We start from the raw sequence: 19,598 nt of genomic DNA, 5'->3' as shown, positions 1-19,598 counted from the left end.
AAAGGTAGAGAAAATGAGCCACCGAGAAACCAGTCACTAAGTAGGGAGAAGGAGTAGCCAGGCTCTCTTCCAGTTCCTCTCCCTGTTATGAACATGGGAAAAGAGGAGAGAGTGCCAATGATTGCTAACCTAGGAAGGGGAAAAACAGATAGCCTTCTTCCGATCAGCTGGGAGGAGTGTGACACAGACCCCTATAGCATAGGGTCCCCTGTTCTTTGCAAACATCTTGCACCTCAGATCTGACAAAACTCATACATCATATTAATCCATAAAGAGTAATGTGTAAGGTATCTACAGAGAGCTCATCAAAATTCATAATCATTGTGAGATGTAAGTATGAGTAACAGTTAAGGAATAAAGTATCTATATTTAAAGAATGCTTTATGGACCAGGAGTAGAAGTTAGTCACCGAGCGTTAACGTGTCTCAGTGATGGCCTATTCAGGCAAGGGGGAGTTATCACCCCACTCTTTTTGGTCAGTGATGCAATGTAAGGCTCAATCGTTTGGCCTTATGCAATACTGAAACTCTGAGTGAGAAACCATCAGAGGCAACGACAAACAATCGAAAAACTTAAAGGCAAAATAGAAACTTTACAGCAAGCCAGGGGTTCTCCCTATCTGTGAATAGAAACAAAAGGCTGTTTTCAGTATAACACAGAGGAGGGAGAGGCACTCAATGTCCATTCACTGAGAAAACCCATTGGGAACAAGGGGGTTTTCATAAACATTTGGATCCTGGCTTTTATTAAACCAGCCAGATCTGCAGTAGACTGAACTTTGGGGAAAATCTGCCTTATTGCATAGAGGAGGTAACTATTGATAAGTGTAGACCTAGGTTCAAGTTTAATGATATTGTTTTGTGTTGTAATCACTTGGTTTCATCAGTTTCTCCCATTTCTAGTTACATCTGTATACTGTCTTAAATAGGCCTGCTTTTGTTTTATCGTAAGTGCTCACAAGTGCCGTGTGGTTTGCAGAAGTGGTGGGTTACGGTAAAACTGGTAAATTGGGGTACACTGCTTCTTTGGGGACAGAGGATCTGGAATTTCTGAGAGGAGCCAGAATCAGGGGCTGGATATCACAGGGGTACAATTCAAAAGGGACTCGGATTCTAGGGTGCATCTATTGTTAACCTACAAGGTGAAGAAAAGGGTGACATAACCCAGAGGAGAGGGCTTGGGTGGCTAGCAGGCTGGTGGTGTCAGGGAGCTGACACCCAGCTAAGCACAAGCAAGTCTCTCACAATGGAGGCATGAGGGGTAACAAGGAGACTCTCAGTCATGGGTGCCCGAGAAACATCACTGGGAGGGAAAGGAAGAGAGAGCTTCCATCTCACTAGCAAGTGGGTAAGGGGCTAAGAGAGAGAAGCCAGAGCCAACCATACAGCCTGTCTTTCCATTATTTGGAATAACAAGAGAGCCCTCCACCTCCTTCCATGCAGCCAGGGGAGAGCTGCTTTATGGTTCCATTGGAGCAGAAGGATGCATAGTGTCATATAACACCACGATTTGAGGAAAACAAAAAGATGAAAGGGTGATAGGATGAAAGGGCATGGCCTTACTTTGGAATTTGTCTGAGAGAAAGCAGCAGACAACTCTACTTAACACGTTGCCTTGGTTCTATTGCCAGTTCTATTTGGGTGCATAGATGAGTAAATGCAGTGCCTTTTCTGCAGAAGATAACAGCATCCATTAATTTTTCTTTACTAAAAGGAAGCAGCAAGTTGATTGCCATATTAAGTACTTCCTTATCTACCTTCATTTACAGATCATCTTGTCATTGCTTAAATAATACCATGCTTTGATCATACTATATTTCCTAAATATTGCTCTTTATCCTTCTCTGTCCTGTCCTTCGTCTCCCCTGATAGACCGATGAAGAGGAGGATGTAGAGGTATGGTTCTTTGAAAGAGCATGTCATTTCCACATCCCCTGTGTGCTGTGAGATCTAATTCTAACACAAATATTATGAAATGCTCAAGTCCTTTAACTCAACTGGAACCATGCACTGTGACTTTCATTCTTGTGGCTTTTTGGCTCTATCGTAAGACTGTTTATAAGTAGCTTTAACCATGAGTTTAAGTGTTCTCCTATAAATCCTGATTTGGAGCCTTAATTACCTGAAACTTCCTTTCTCCAGTTCCCAAATCATTAATTAAATTGATAATTCCCGTAACTATGCAAAACTTCAATAATCTGAGTGTCATGGGGAAAACTTTGGATGAAGGTTCCCAGGACAATGGCATAATCAATGATGTGCTGTCTATGCACAAATCTTTATTTTATGAGCAGTTCAAACATCTGTCTATAGAGATGCAAAACAAAATTTTGCAATATCTGCATTGTGAATCCCAATGAATTGAACAATGGAATAGTTTGTGAACTTCTTAAAATTCCTCTTAATACATGAGTCTGCAAATAAATGAATAAATAATGTACCAGCTGACATACCTGCTGTATTCCCAGTGGAACAGTCTATTGTTATGGACAGCATCTCATTGTGTAATGCATTCTTTGTTCAAAAATAGCTCACTCATCCAGTTCAACTAACCAAGCAATTTGACTGGCTGAATGCCCAGTGCTTCTAATTACAGTGATTTGCACCAGGGGCTAGTCTTTGAGGGTAAGCAAAGCATCGGCATTTGAAAATGAAAGATATGTAGGAAGCTACTTATCTGGGACCTCTTCTTCCCCAAAGATTATAACTTAATGTCTGGGTGGAGCAGAAGATGAGGAATCACCCAGGGAATGATGATTTGAACCCATTAGATAGAAAAATATGTGCTATTGAATTAACATTTGTGAAAAAATATTTGACTAATGTGTGTATTCTAACTAATGGTTATGTGATGATAGTCTCCTTTGTTTTTTCTGTGACATTTTGTATCTGTTAACTTTTCAACTTACTGTCAATATTATTTTTAAACCAGGACTGGCATGAACTGCAGTAGAAGTTTATCACTAATATTTTTCTAAACTTTATTTTCACATATGAGACTCTAGGACTTAAATGTTTTCTTCCTTCAAATGAGGCAAAGTGATATTTTTAAAACAAATTCTAGCCATGCACCATCAGCAGTATATCTCAAATTAATATATTTACCTCACTGCTTTGATCATTGCTTTGTTATTTGGTTAATTTACAGTTCTAATCTGAAAAATCATTTTGTTTAAATAGTATCACTCTCCCAGTAATTTCCAGATCAAATATTTTCAGCGTACAGGTAAAACAATGGGGTTTTCCTAACACCCAGTCCTGCAAACTCAACGTAGACTCTGAGAGTCAAGCTGGGTTCTTTCCTTCTAAAGCATCATCACCAGTAATAAAGGGTCTGTGGATTTTCTTGCGGCGGGGAGAGATAGCTCAGTGGTTTGAGCATTGGCCTGCTAAACCCAGGGTTGTGAGTTCAATCCTTGAGGAGGCCACTTAGGGATCTGGGGCAAAAATTGGTCCTGCTAGTGAAGGTAGGGGGCTGGACTCAATGACCTTTCAAAGTCCCTTCCAGTTCTAGGAGATTGGTATATCTCCAATTATTATCTTATTACCTAACTAATTGGCCTTATAATAGGAAATTAATAAACAATCCTGTTTTCTGATGCAAAAGGAAGAGTAACATTCAACATACTTTCTCAAAGCTGTGTTATGTCTGCAGGGCTAACAGGAGTGAGGAGAAATTTTAAAAATATTTTAGCCCCTGGTGCTTGCAAATATGACTCTGAATACAACACCAGGGCAGATCTGTTGAGTAACAAGTTACCATTTTTATGTAATAACTTTTCAGAGCAGAAACATACCTTAAATATTCTTTCTGACAGTAAGAACCATGAGAGTAAGTGGCACATTTTAACCTTAACATCCATAGGCTGAAATAGAAATATAACATGCTCCTCCTCTGAAAACATCATGCTCCCTTAAAAATGTTTTCCTCTGCAGAAGTTCTTAGAGATCATCTGATCCTGCTGTATGTTGTCTGGCTTCAATCCTAGACAGGTTTCTTCTGTAACTGATGAAACCTCAGCCTACTGTCGCATTACTTTGTGTTATGTATGAACAGCTAATTTAGAAACTGTTTCTTAATGTTGTCTTGGTAATACAGAAATCATACACAGATTGGGTGAGTGAAGGGCAGATTCCAAAATCGGTTTAAGGTTTTGTTTGTTCTTCTTACTGCCGCCTGCAAGTTTTGTGCTCCAGCCATGAAATTATTTGGCAGCATTTTTTAGTGTTTTTCTTAATGTATTTTTAACTTACTGTAGTTAGTTGCTATTAGAACCGCTTGACTGTTATCTGTAGATATGTAGAAGGGGAGGTTAGAGACCACAGGAAAATGTCTCCTTTCATGGACAGTGAAACTACTTCTGCTCTGCCAAGTTACCCGTAGTTGATGCTACAGAACAAACTTACCTACTCCTTACTTAGCTAACTTGATTCATCTAGTGTGCCCATCACTGTGGTGTTTGAGTCCCAATGGCAGGCCCTTACCGAAGGTCACACAGCAGGTCTTTGTTTCACACCCAATGCTCTGATGGAAAAGGTATGAAGACTAAAGCCCATACTTATGCCTGGTTTTTTTGAGGATTTTATATGCACCTGGATATTCCCTTGTCCTTGTGGCTATCAGGGTCTGTTCTCTTGGAGAGAAGTGAATATTGCCCCACTCTTTTGAGCCTACCTGTACTACAAATGAGTCCAGGCAGGCAAGGATCTCTGATTGTGTGTCTACTGCTCAGTGTATGATGTGTGGCATATTTTCTTTACTAGTTTCATTCTTTAGAACTAAATAACTTCAATAAAGAAATTAGAACCTCTCTGACCACACACCCCTAGTTGTCACTTATCACCCCACACTGGAACCTGTATGGGGTATCATCAAACAACTACAACGCATGCTCCATGGGACCCCATTCTGAGGGAAATCTTTCCTGGTTCCCTTCTTCTGGCCTTCAAACAACCCTCCAGTCTCTCCAAACTCATTATTAGAAGCAAGCTCCCCACACCCAGGACACACCAACTCAAAGTAGGCCTTGACTCTGCCAGAACAACAGATGCAAAACCTGAAAACATATTTCTGTTGCTACAATGATCAACACCCCCCACAACACACCTTTCAAGGTCCAGGGGTCCTACATATACCAATCACAGCATGTAATGTACCTCATCCAGTGCGTTAAATGCCTCATTGGCAACTGTATGGGTAAAGCCAGACAATCACTATGCTCTCAAATGAACTCACAGGAAAATGATAAGAGACAAAAGCACCCTATCACCTGTGGGTGAACACTTTTCTCACTCTGCAGCTGACCTGTCAGTCCTCATCCTCAAGGGAAACCTGCAAAATGATTTTAAAAACAAGCCTGGGAACTTAAATTGATAATTTTGCTATACACTAAAAATCATGGACTGAACAGAGACACTAGATTGATGGTTTATTACAACTATCTGTAGCCCCACTAATAACCGCCTCCAGCTGCTACTCCCCCCCCCTTTGCTCCTTATGACTGGAGCAGTGTTAAAGAGCCACTTCATATTGTATGATCCCTTGAAGTATTTGTTAACAACTTATGCTAAATTATCTGTTCCATCTTGTAATTACCCGTGACTCTCTGTGTATCTTTCTTAGACCTGAAGAACTCTGTATAGGCTCAAAAGCTTCTCGCTCAGCAACGGACTTTGGTCCAGTAAAAGATATTACCTCACCCACCCTGGCTCTCTAACTTAGATCGTGTCAGTTAAACAAATTCTTTTTCTTTCTGCAGTCTGGAAAGTTCTCCAGCAACTCCACCCCATCTCAGAGCCAGCCACAGGGTCTGCAGTATGCTGAAGATGCAGCAGAGCATGAGAACATGAAGGCTGTGCTGAAGACCTCCTCTGTCAGTGGGGAAAGCACCACTGCGCTAGGTGTTCGCACTCGAAGCAGAGCCAGCAGAGGTAAATGTTGTGCTTTTATTTTCTCAACTCCCTTTGGGCATTCTTGTTATTTATTGTGTGTACTACAGTAAGACGTTGAGGTCATGCCGCCATAGTGGGGGGCTGCCAATCTAAATAGTCAAAAGAGAAAAAGCAATTTTTGTCATCCCCCCCCATTTTATAAATGGGGCACAGACCCATAGAGTGGTTTGCCTAAGATCAGACAGGTAAGCAGTAGCTCAGACAGTGGGAGTTGCAATAAGGAATAATGACCACTTAAAATTTTCACACACATCCCTTCCTGCATGAGCCTGGCTCCCCTTTAAGCCACAATTTGTATTCCTCTGATCACTTTTTATTATGAAATATAGACGAGGTCAACATAATTTTTTCCAGTTCAAGCACATTGAAAGTAGCCATTTGGCCACAAACTGTTGCTTAAAGGGCATCAAATCTCATGAGGAATGGTGGGGAAAGAGGAGGAGGATTTACAAAGTTCTTGAAGGAATAAAAGAGATTATAAATGTATAAACATTTCCCTGCTATTTGATTTATCCTACTGCACAGAACTGCTGTTTGTTGTGGACACATGAGTCTACACCAGGGGTGGGAAAACTTTTTGGCCCGAGGGCCACATCGGGTTTAAAAACTGTATGGAGGGCCAGGGAGGGAAGGCTGTGCCTCCCCAAATAACCTGGCCCCCTCCCCTTCCCACTTCCCGCCCCCTGACTGCCCCCCTCAGAACTCCCGACCCATCCAACACCCCCCTGCTCCTTGTTCCCTGACCACCCCTTCTCAGGACCCCCACCCCCAAACAACCTCCCCAGAACCCCACCCCTATCCAACCCCTGATCCCTGACTGCCCCGACCCCTATCCACACCCCCGCCCCCTGACAGGTCCCCTGGGACTCCTACGCCAATCCAACCGTACCTGTTCCCCATCCCCTGACCGCCCCCACCCCCCCACAGAACCTGCACCCTATCCAACTGCCCCCTGCTCCCTGTCCCCTGACTGCCTCCCAGGACCTCCCGCTCCCCACTCCCTTACCATGCTGGAGCCAGCCATGCTACTGTGCTGCCCGGCAGGAGTGGCAGGCCATGGATGTGCTCACAACTCTATCAGCTCTTTCTTCTCCCTTTGAAGACAACAGTTGTCAAGTGTCAGCACAGTTCAGTTTTGAAAACTGAATCCTGGGAAATCAAATGTTGTCCCAGGCTACAGTGCGCAGACCCAATATTCTGACAGAGATGTTCAGTAGTACAACCATCTCTGGCAATGAGATATCTTCATGTCTTCTCCATCATGTGATCCACTGGGATCTCTAGTCATAAGAAGAGCAGCAAGCAAACCACTTCCTTGCTGCTGAATCATTTCGCAGATAGTGGGCCCATTAACTCATTTTCCGTTCACATTTTTTGTTACATCTGTGGTTTATCAATTAATCAATCAGTTAAAATGGTTCTGGAGTACAGAGCAATAATTCTTGGTGGTAAGGCCTGCTGTTCATGGTATTCCTTTCCCTCGTGTATGGGAATCTTACCCATTACTGATTTCTTTTGGTACTACTATGCCTAGACCCTGGTCTGCTAGAAAAAACATTTTCTATGTATTTTATTAAAGCTTTGATGCCTGGCTCCAAAAGCCCCAGTTTAAAAAGCAGGCCGAGTAGCTAAGATACAAAGAAGTAAACAACTTAAGCTGCCCTGCAGCCAGCTAAACAGCTGACGTAATTCATTAAGTGCTAGTGAGCAGTGTGTCCTGTTATAAGATTCAGTTCCTGTTGGCTTAAAGAATAACAGAAGCAGTGGCAGAGTGAGCCAGACAGAAGCCTGTTAGGAGCCCTGTCCGAGTAGAACTGCTGTTGACAGGAGCCTGGAAAAAAAGCAGCAGGACACACTGCTAACCAAGACTGCTATTTACTGTCAACAGTGAAGTGCCAAGGGATGGTCCCATCATTGATGGTTTTTTAAGCTGACTGTGTTTACTGAGCCAGCTCTTTTGGAAAGCTCATTGTCATTCTTCTTCTGACTGACTAACCTTCAAATTATTAAGAAAAACAAACAATAATATCTAGCGGAGAAACCAAAAGATGTGCCTGATGGAGGGCTCTGTGCAACAGAGAGGGCTATAATTTCATGGATCTTTTGGTTCAGAGACATGGCTCTCTGGTGTGTGTGTGTGTGGTTTTAACCAAAATTGCTTATATAGCTTTTCAGTCTGAACATTTTGCCAACCACTTTTGCTTTTCTGCTTGTAACAGAGCACATGCTGTTGTGCCGGGATCTGTCCAGCCATTCAGTAAAAAGGTGATTTCTTCCTTTCAAAGGGGAAAAAACATCTTGAACCAGATTCTTTCCTCCATTACATCCCCTTTGTGCCACAAGCGTGGAAGCAGACGTGGTATAATCTATGCCATCCACACTGGCTCCAGTGTAGGGAGCAAAAGGGGACGTGAGGCGAGCAGTGGTTTCCCCAGGAATTGAAATTGGGCGGGGGGTTCGAATTTAGGGGGGGAGTGTCAGGACGGATGAGATATATAAAAGAGATACAAATAAAGTAAATGTTTTGTTAGGATAATGCAAATTTAACATAAGGATAATGCAAGTTACACCAAAACACATAACAGGTCTAGATTTCTAAAAAAATATAAATTAAAAAAAAATGTATTTAATTTAAATTGACTTTTCAAAAGTAAGCCATCATGGGATAAGAGGGAAGTCCTCTCATGGATCAGTAACTAATTAAAAGATGGGAAACAAAGGGTAGGAATAAATTATCAGTTTTCAGAATGGAGAAAGATAAATAGTGGTATCCCTGAGGGGTCGGTATTGGGTCCATTACTGTTCAACATACTCATAAATGATCTGGAAAAATGGGTAAACAGTGAGGTGGCAAAATTTGCAGATGATACAAAACTATTCAAGATAGTTAAGTCCCAGGCAGACTGTGAAGAATTACAAAGGGATCTTACAAAACTGGGTGACTGGGCAACAAAAATGGCGGATGAAATTCAATGTTGATAAATGCAAAGTAATGCACATTGGAAAACAAACTATACATACAAAATGAAGGAGTCTGAATTAGCTGTTAACACTCAAGAAAGAAATCTTGGAGTCATTGTGGATAGTTCTCTGAAAACATCCATTCAATGTGCAGTGACAGTCAATGATTCCCAACATTCTGTTTGCTTTTTTAAAAAGAACAGGAGTATTTGTGGCACCTTAGAGACTAACAAATTTATTTGAGCATAAGCTTTCGTGGGCTACAGCCCACTTCATTGGATATAGCCCACGAAAGCTTATGCTCAAATAAATTTGTTAGTCTCTAAGGTGCCACAAGTACTCCTGTTCTTTTTGCGGATACAGACTAACATGGCTGCTACTCTGAAACCTTTGCTTTTTTTAAGAAAGGGATAGATAATAAGACATAAAATATCATATTGCCTCTATATAAATGCATGGTACGTGTACACCTTGAATACTGTGTGCAGATCTAGTCACCCCATCCCCAAAAAAATATATTGGAAATGGAAAAGGTACAGAGATGGGCAACTAAAATGATTAGGGGTATGAAACAGGAGGAGAAATTAAAATGACTGTGAATTTTCAGCTTAGAAAAGAGACGACTAAGGGGGGATATGATAGAGGTCTATAAAATCTGACTGGTGTGAAGAAAGTGAATTAGGAAATGTTATTTAATCCTTCACATAACACAAGAAGTAGCAGTCACCCAATGAAATTAATAGGCAGCAGGGTTTTTTTTTAAAAAAAGGAAGTACTTCTTCACACAACATAAAGTCCACCCGTGGAACTCTTTGCCAGGGGATTCTGTGAAGACCAAAACTATAACAGGATTTAAAAAAGAACTAGATAAATTCCTGGGGAATAGGTCCATCAGTGGCTATTAGCCAGGATGGGGAGGGATGCAACACCATGCTCTGAGTGTCCCTAGCCTGTTTGCCAGAAGCTGGGAATGGGCAACAGAGGATGGATCACTTGATGATTACTTGTTCTGTTCATTCCCTCTGAAGCACCTGACCTTGACCACTGATGGAAGACAGGACACTGGGCTATATGGACCATTGGTCTGACCCAGTATGACCATTCTTATGTAAAAATTAATTATAATAATAAAAATGTTTAGTACAGAAACTCCCCAACATAATGACCTCTCAAGATAGCAACAATGTGAGATAACAGCCTTGGCAAATAATGCATTTTTTAAATCTTGGCCTACTAGGAAACATATTTATATAAGTTTCCATTCCCAGTCACAAATCTAGCATTCTGGAGCAAAGTCACTAAAATATACTCCAACAAACAAATGTTTCTTTAACATGCCCCTCACTTTTCCCTCCACCGCACCCCACTCACCAGTGTTGTCCTTGGTCAGGGGAGACTCAAGGTTCAGAGGTGCTTTCACGTGAGTTCACCTCCCAGGTGGGGGGCAAAAAGGCACCTTGCTCGTTCCTCCAGCTGCTCACTGTTCGCTCAGGCCACTGCTGTCTGTTGTGCCACCGTTCACTCCACCACTCTGTTGCCAATGGCCCTGCGCAGTCACCTTCTGCTGCCACATACCACTCTGCCACATACCACTCTGCAAATTGGTCTCTTCAGGTTCCACCAGCTCTCAGTGATCTCAGCTGTGCTCTCAGTGAGGGAACCTCGCTGCTAGTGCAGTCTGGGCTGTCTCTTGCACAAAAACACTGTACCCACAGGAACACTGTCCCTACAGCAGGACTAAGCACTTAGACCTGATTATCAGTGATTTCAGCTGCAGTGGTCACTTAACAGAACAAAAGACTATCTATGGAGCCTAATCAGCTCTGTCTTTAAACAGTGGAGAGGGACAAGTCCCCACCCTCTCTCTTGATGCCCTCAATCAGCACAGGCTAAGTACAGTTCAACTGCCCTTTACTCATACAATAAGAACAACATTTCATTCGCCCACCCCCGCATTCAAGTGATTTGTAACCCAACCCCAGACAAAATCTAGCACTTGGGCAACACAGCTCTGTTTGCTGGATACCTAGGTAGATTAGGGGTGGATGTAAATACAATCTGGTCCTGAAGCCTTTCCCCCCAGCTCATCATTAGCTACCAGAGAGAACTCATTTAGACTTTGCTTACAAATCATCATTTGAAATTATTAGGTTGGCCAACATCACCAAAATAAATGCACTGACATTCTCATAAAAAACAACAGCTGTATAAGGAAGCTAGTCTATGTTCATACTTTTCAAATCTATTATACTTTCAGATACACGTATTTTATCATACACTGTATATGCTTTTAAAGTGTGTATTAATGTTTCAATTTCAATTCAAATTTCCAAACAGTCACTAAATTGGCATGTTTCAGAGTAGCAGCCGTGTTAGTCTGTATCCGCAAAAAGAACAGGCATACTTGTGGCACCGTAGAGACTAACAAATGTATTTGAGCATAAGCTTTCATGTGCCCACTTCATCAGATGCATAGAATAGAATTTATAGTGATGAGATATATATACATACAGAAAACATGAAAAGGTAGGAGTTGCCCAACCAATTCTAAGAGGCTAATTAATTAAGATGCGCTATTGTCAGCAAGAGAAAAAAAACTTTTGTAGTGATAATCAAGATGGCCCATTTAAGACAGTTTGACAAGAAGGTGTGAGGATACTTAACATGGGGAAATATATTCAATGTATGTAATGGCTCAGCCATTCCCAGGCTCTATTGAAGCCTAAGTTGATTGTATCTAGTTTGCATATTAATTGAAGTTCAGCAGTCTCTAGTTGGAATCTGTTTTTGAAGCTTTTCTGTTGCAAAAATGCCACCTTTAAATCTGTTACTGAATGGCCAGAGAGGTTGAAGTGTTCTCCTACTGGTTTTTGAATGTTATGATTCCTGATGTCAGATTTGTGTCCATTTATTCTTTTGCGTAGAGACTGTCTGGTTTGGCCAATGTACATGGCAGAGGGGCATTGCTGGCATATGATGGCATAGATCACATTGGTAGATGTGCAGGTGAACGAGCCCCTGAAGGTGTGGCTGATGTGATTGGGTCCTATTATGGTGTCACTTGAATAGATCTGTCGACAGAGTTGGCATCGGGCTTTGTTGCAAGGATAGGTTCCTGGGTTAGTGTTTTTGTTCTGTGGTGTGTGGTTGCTGGTGAGTATTTGCTTCAGGTTTGGGGGCTGTCTGTAAGCGAGGACAGGCCTGTCTTCCAAGATCTGGGAGAGTGAGGGATCATCTTTCAGGATAGGTTGTAGATCTTTGATGATGCACTGGAGAGATTTTTAGTTGGGAGCTGAAGGTAATGGCTAGTGGCGTTCTGTTATTTTCTATGTTGGGCCTGTCTTGTAGTAGGTGACTTCTGGGTACTCTTCTGGCTCTGTCAATCTGTTTTTTCACTTCAGCAGGTAGGTATTGTAGTTTTAAGAATGCTTGATAGAGATCTTGTAGGTGTTTGTCTCTGTCTGAGGGATTGGAGCAAATGCAGTTGTATCTTAGAGCTTGGCTGTAGACAATGGATCGTGTGGTGTGTCCTGGATGGAAGCTGGAGGCATGTAGGTAAGTAGGTTTCCGGCACAGGGTGGTGTTTATGTGACCATCGCTTATTAACACAGTAGTGTCAAGGAAATGGACCGCTTGTGTGGATTGATCTAGGCTGAGGTTGATGGCGGGATGGAAATTGTTGAAATCATGGTGGAATTCCTCAAGGGCTTCTTTTCCACAGGTCCAGATGATGAAGATGTCATCAGTGTAGTGCAAGTAGAGTAGGGGTGTTAGGGGATGAGATCTAAGGAAGCGTTGTTCTAAGTGAGCCATAAAAATGTTGGCATACTATGGGGCCATGCGGGTACACATAGCAATGCTATTGACTTGAAGGTATATATTGTCCCCAAATGTGAAATAGTTGTGGGTGAGGACAAAGTCGCAAAGTTCAGCCACCGGGTTTGGCATGTAACTAGTTCACAAAACTGGGGGGGGGGGGGAGGTTGGGGAAATTTAGGGGGGTGTAGGGAAATCACTGGAGGAGAGCATGCTGCATTCCTGCAGTCCCCAGCTGGTAGACAGTCTCTGGGAGACTATTGCCAGCTGCATAGTCTAGAGGAAAGCCATGAGTTTAAAGCCAGTGCAGAACTCCCTTATAGCTCTCACACTCTGCTGGTGCTGCAGAGTAGCTGGGGCCTTGTCTAAAATTTTCTGTAATGGGTAGACGTTTTTACTCTGATAGTTTTGAAAAAACAGTCACTGAGCTGTCTTATGTCATTTTGCAATGATCCAACTACAAACAAAGGTGATGTGTGAGGGTACTCTTTTTCTAAGAATCCAATTCATTCCAGGCCGTATCAGTTCATGGAATGCTGCTGGTGATGATTCACCTAATGCTACAGATGATGCAGCTGATGAGATCATGGATCGTATTGTAAAGTCAGCCACCCAAGTGCCAAGTCAGAGAGCGGTGCCTAGAGAGAGGAAGCGGTCACGAGCAAACAGGAAGTCATGTGAGTACTGCTGATAAACTTGTGGAGAGGAAAGCTGTCTGTCCATCTATCTCTCTTTTAATATGCACATCTGTATGTTTATATGTATGTGTGTAAATATGTAGGGTCAGCTCCTTAACTTGTGTTAATCAACTTAACTCCAGTGATTTCACTGAAGTCTATACATTGAGAATCTGTCCCGAAATGTTTCAATTTAAAATTAACATTTAAACTTTTTGGTGATAAGCTATTAGCATTATTTAAAATCCACTTAGCATTTGGAAAGTCTAGAATTAGATATTTTGCTCAGGCAAAACAGCATAAAACATAATGGTAAAAATACTCTATAGAAGTCAGAATTAATATCAGGTTCAGAAAAGCTTCACGGCTTGAACCTGGCTTCCAATATGTAGATAATATTGCTGCATATTTGATAAAATCAGATATTGGGCATACAAGCCAGTACCTATTCTTCTTCTTTGAGTACATGCTCATGTCCATTCCCCTGTAGGTGTGTGCGCATCACGTGCACTATCACCGGAAGGTTTTTCCCTCAGTGGTATCTGTCGTGTCAGCTCCAGCGCTCTGTATAGCTCTTCATGGCACTCTGTATAGGAGCCTGCTGACCCAGCACCACCTCAGTTCCTTCTTTCCATACAGTCCGCTTGTTGTTGAACTCCGAACCCACCTCCAACATTTGCTTGGGAGTGACCTACATGGGAATGGACATAAACAAGCACTCAAAGAAGAAAAAACGGTTACTAACCTTTCTGTAACTGTTGTTCTTTGAGATGTGTTGCTCATGTCCATTCCTAAACCTGCCCTCCTACTCCTCTGTCGGAGTTGCTGGCAAGAAGGAACTCAGGGGGGCCCTAGGTCGGCAGGCTCCTATATACAGTGCCATGAAGGCATGACTTCAGGGAGCACCAGAGTTGACGCAACAAATACCACTGAGGGAAAAATCTTCTGGTGACGGTGCATGCGGCACGCGCACACCTACATGGGAATGGACGTGAGCAACACATTTCGAAGAACAACAATTACAGAGAAGTTATTAACCATTTTTTACTGGACAGTTACTACTGTAGACAATGAGTGTCTATGTACTACAGAACTGAATAAGTCTTTAGTAGGAAAAGGAGTCCAATGTGTAAAAGTGCTTAATGTTTCTGTGATCACAGTACACATCAACAGGGTACTCCAATCAGTTAAACAATTCAAATGGAAACTACAGTAAATTAACTTGCAGTGTGGCATTGTGAAGTAATAAAAAAAATGTATTTGTATATGTATATACAGAATACAAGATATGCCCTGTTGTAATTGACTTCATTCTACAAACAAATGGCATTGTGTTTGAACTATAAAAGGCCACTGTCAAATGTATTATTTCACCATTTAAAACATCTTTTCTTTATTGTTGGTACAATGTCCTTTTGCAAACTCGGAAGTAAAATCTGTCTACTTATGGTAGAGCAATTTGTCTGCAAAGCAGCCACAAAGCTGGTTTAATTTACGTTGGGAATTAAAGGAAATCCTGTTGTAATGCAATCCTCCAGTAGCACAGAGCTGCTGTAGTCACCCAAGTTTGAGAAGTTTGGCTTTAATGTTTATTAAATGCAGTAGTTTAAGTTGCGGTAGTCTTTGCAATATTCCCCATTCCAAGCATGGAGAATATTGCAAGTATCACGGAAATGGTGAATACCAGAGAAGGGTAGAAATTAAGATTTTAATCATATTCACTGTCTGTGGCTTTGTGACCACCTCTCCATCCATTTTTTAGCATTTCCAGGAAGTTAGAACAAAGAAGAGACAACAACAGTGAGTGAACGATCACAACAGGCATACTTTTTGTGGAATTGTTCTAGCTAAGTTAACCTTGTCGGTGATCGAAAGCATTCTGTACAAACAGCACTTGGCTTTTATTAGCTAGCATATGCCAAAAGCACATTCACTCTTCCCAAAGTGCCAAAAGAGGGATTTTTGCATGCGGCAACTTCCTCAGAGAAATTAAAAATGAAATAGACATTCTGGTTGAATGAGCAAGCCTTCCAGCAAAGAAAATGAGCTGACACTGGATTGTCTCTTTTACTTTCTGTCACAGAGTACACCACAGCTCTCAACAGCATATCCACTGCCACCACCTGCTGCCCCACTTGCACTTGTGTTCTCCATATGTGCTGATTGCTGTAGGTGACTCATGCATATCAAACAGATTCCCTGTATGTTTGCATATTTTTGTGGCTTACCCCATGCTAAACTATTTCCTCTGTTAGCAATCCTCTCCCCACACACACCAAAAAGCCATATGTTCGATGTCTTTGCCAGGCACCTTTCTTCCAGGGAAGCACTTGCGACAGCAAAAGGGATAATAATGAAAATACTATATATTTTCCATAGGGCTGGTTTTCATTTATGTTTAGTGAAAACATCAACAGGGATTAAGGACTCAGTAAATGTTTAGGCTGGGACTGATTTCCATTGTAATTTATCCTGATAGATTCCAGCTCTCTCACTTGTTTTGTCTTCAAGGTCTTGGCTTGCCTTTTAAGTCGACTGAAAGACAATTTCAAGATAAATGTAAAGTTCGGTAGTTTAGCATAAGGTACTTCAGAAAGAAGAATATCTGGAACTGTACTACTTCAGTGGTAGTTGATATACCTGGATAATGAATGAATAAAACGGTTTGGCTTGAAAAAGCTCTGAGCTGAGGAGATAGCAAGACACTCGCATTTTCTCCCCAAGGAACTAAGCAGGACCCCATCAATATGAATGTAAAATTTAAGATAAGAGAATGGGAAAGGCTACTCTGACTGCTGAACGGTCAAGAGTCTATGAAAGTGGCACAAATTTGCAGGAATATACTGGAAACTAGAGCTTTAGGTGGTTTAGTGCTGCAGGGTTAGGTTCCTTTGTTGTATAAAGAGCAAAAGACACAATAGTTGGTTGTTCTGACTCATAAGGGTTGGCAAGACCCATCTCAACACATACACTCACAGTGAAAGCAAGGAGGGGGTGTGTTTGGTGTTCAATCTAACTCAAAATGTCAAAGGGAAACTAACTTGAAAGTACCAGCTTGTACTATATTTGTACTGCAGCCATGTAAAATAATACATTTCTCAGGGTTTTAATGCAGAACCATAAATATGCTCAGGTTCACTTAAAGCTTAGGAAAGTTTTGGTGAACCTGGACTGAGGAGTTTGTGTTTCTAGCAAAATTGGAAACCCAAATGAGTTATGCGTGACTGTGTTGCAAACATTTCATGTGACTCTACCAAATACCTTTCAAAGACAAGGTCAGAGGATAAAGAAAATAGAGATGAAAAATTAGTAACTCAGTCATTTAGAATCAAAAGAGAAATAGAAATGGAGTTATGGAAGAAGCAAGTTCTTACTCAGCCATTGGGTGAATCTATTGGGAAAATAATATATTTTAACATTTCTTGAATTAGGTCTTCCACAAAGTGGAATGAGATAAATTGTTGGGTAGTGTGATCATATTCGATATTCAAAGATCAATATTTAGATTCTAATGAAAAGAAAAGGTCAATTCAGAGCAACCGAAGGAGCCATAAGTTGTGGGAAGGAATATGGCTGTGAAGAGTCCATCGACGATACATGAATGGTAACTCCTGTATCTGCTCTACAAGCTCTGAAGATATCAAGGGATATTGATAAGTGCAGATCTGACTTATAGGGCCATTAAAAACAAATAAGAAGGAATTTTTTGAGAAGGAGCTGAAATGGAGAAGATGAATGCAGGTAAACTAAGAAAAACTGACTTCTGCTGAGATATACTGTAACTGTGTGAAGACTGTGTTCTGAAGGTGAATATGTGATAAGAGAGACTGTTTCTGAGGTACCTCCAGCACATTAGAGGTTTCGCAAGATAAAATCGTTTATACACAAGTCCAATGACAACTCAATGTCATTACCAGGTGATGATTGTTCTGTGGCCTATATGACATATGTATTGGACTGGAGAACACATGAGAAAACAACCTCACAGTCTGACACTCTCATTGGAAGTCTTAACAGAAAGCCCAAAATTTTAATGAGCCACAGAACTGAATTGCCCTGTCTCATCTCTAGAGATGGTCCCCCAAAGTCAGGGTTGAGGCACATTGCCATGGGAAGCTTGCACTGTTCCTTCCTCTGATGTGTCTGTTCTGCATGTAAATAAAGACTCCTGTCTCTAGGGTTCTCAATTCAGCATGTTTCACAAGCATTAAATATAAACTGAGGGGTGGACATGTGCTATTTCCATTGTTTTAGACTGACAGCAGCTTTCTGCATGAAAGGTTTTTATAACATTATTTAGAGCTGTCCAATCTAGCAGGAAAATAGAAAATAATATAATTATGATTGTATGGTTCTCCCCTAAGGTTGGGATGAACTTCAGAAATGATACCATAGCAAACAGTGAATATGAGGGAAAATTGGAAATGAAGTTTTAAGAATCACTGTATGCGATAGTCCAAATTCCAGTGAACATAGTCCAGTTATTAAGGAGGAAAACTGAGTTAGTTCTAGCAATTTGGAGAAAAGTGTTATTGCAGACTTTGAAGCACTGGATTGTAAGGAATAAAAAATAGAAGTTACAGAATGAGAAGGGGTCATGGAGATCTGAGAAATCTAGAGGAAGGAATGGAGGTATTTTGGTAGAGAAGGATTTAGATGAAAGACGAGCATAAGATGAGAGATAAGGTGGATGAGGTAATATCTTTTATTAGACCAACTTCTGTTGGTGAGCGAGACAAGCTTTCGAGTCACACAGAGCTTTTCTTTCAGTGTGGAGCATAAGCATGGGTGGCTGGTGACCCGGCTGCCTGGGGAGGCTAACCCCCACCCCCTCCCCTTGTGCCCGAGGCCTCACCGCTCCCCTTCTGCCCCCACCCCGCAGGAATCCAAAGCATCCCACTCAAGGAGTAAAGCACTCCTCCACATGAGTAAGTGTATCAAAATCAAGCTGCAACTTAATAAACATGTATCAGGCCCAGCTGCCCAGTATTGACACCTAGAGAGCCAACCACTAACTCCAACATGTGCATAAAAGTATATGGAAATGAAGATCTAAATATCAATGGATTAAACCAGCCAAACAGGGAATGCTTTTGCAACTTCTGTGAGCAGCCAAGGATGAGCTCTGACAGGCATCTTCGGAGAAGTTTCATGGAAAACCCCTACAATTGCCCAGCCCAAATACAAATTGAACCACAGGGCAGCAAACAAAGTCAAATCCACTTGATCTCAAATCCTTAGTGCAGTGTTTCCAAAACTTGGGATGCCACTTGTGTAGGGAAAGCCTCTGGCAGTCCGGGCCGGTTTGTTTACCTGCCACATCCGCAGGTTCAGCTGATCGCGGCTCCCACTGGCTGCGGTTCGCTGATCCAGGCCAATGGGGGCTGCTGGAAGCGGCAGCCAGTACATCCCTCAGCCTGCACCATTTCCAGCAGTTCCCATTGGCCTGGAGCAGCAAACCGTGGCCAGTGGGAGCTGCAATCGGCCAGACCTGTAGACGGGGCAGGTAAACAAACCGGCCCAGCCCACCAGGGGCTTTCCCTACACAAGCGGTATCCCAAGTTTGGGAAACACTGCCTTAGTGGAACACAGGGTGAAATTTGGACCTGCTAGAGCCTTAATCCTGGATTATTACATTGTTATTGGCATTATCAGTGGTAATACCTTAAAGTGTATTTGTTGGCTCACTGAAAGTCCGTGCAGTGGTCAAAGAGATGGTGTCATAAGCATGATCTCGCTGATTCACATATTTATATTGAGGAGAAGGTAAGCAGCCATATTCTGCATATGCTGATGTTCATCTAGCATGGAGATGGCAAAGGTGGGCAGGTTACTGGCTAGGCCCATTTTTGCGAGTTTAGTTTTTCCCAGTTCAAATAACAGTGACAATTCCATTCAAAGACTTGTAAAACAGACTTTTTCTAAAAGGCTTTCAGTGAAAATCCACCATAGAAACAAATCTTAAAAAATAAACCAAACAAATGCCATTTTGAACATGGATCTTTGTCTGTATCATGTGTTTATATTATATTCCTTAATTTAGGGCCCAGTTTTTTTATGTCTCTGCTGATTCTGAGGGGTACTTATTCACATGAGATAAGGTGGATGAGGTAATATCTTTTATTAGACCAACTTCTGTTGGTGAGCGAGACAAGCTTTCGAGCCACACAGAGCTTTTCTTTCAGTGTGGAGC

The 19,598-nt window shown here is 41.8% G+C and overlaps 1 protein-coding gene across 13 annotated transcripts in view; it reads left to right on the top strand.

Annotated features, from left to right (window-relative positions):
- FHOD3 (formin homology 2 domain containing 3) overlaps nt 1-19,598 on the top strand; it is a 650,322-nt gene that overhangs the window by 614,534 nt on the left and 16,190 nt on the right. For 12 of the 13 annotated variants that reach the window (XM_045007832.1, XM_045007840.1, XM_045007828.1 and 9 more), the window contains 2 exons: nt 5,759-5,930; nt 13,244-13,405. In XM_045007832.1, coding sequence (XP_044863767.1) covers nt 5,759-5,930; nt 13,244-13,405 — 334 coding nt within the window. Of the gene's footprint in view, nt 1-5,758; nt 5,931-13,243; nt 13,406-15,167; nt 15,206-19,598 lie in introns of all 13 variants that reach the window. The other variant, XM_045007829.1, reaches the window with a different exon arrangement.

The sequence above is a fragment of the Mauremys mutica genome, chromosome 2, assembly GCF_020497125.1.
Source record: "Mauremys mutica isolate MM-2020 ecotype Southern chromosome 2, ASM2049712v1, whole genome shotgun sequence".
In the NCBI taxonomy this organism is placed as follows: domain Eukaryota; kingdom Metazoa; phylum Chordata; order Testudines; family Geoemydidae; genus Mauremys; species Mauremys mutica.
This window is presented reverse-complemented; position numbering and strand designations above follow the sequence as displayed.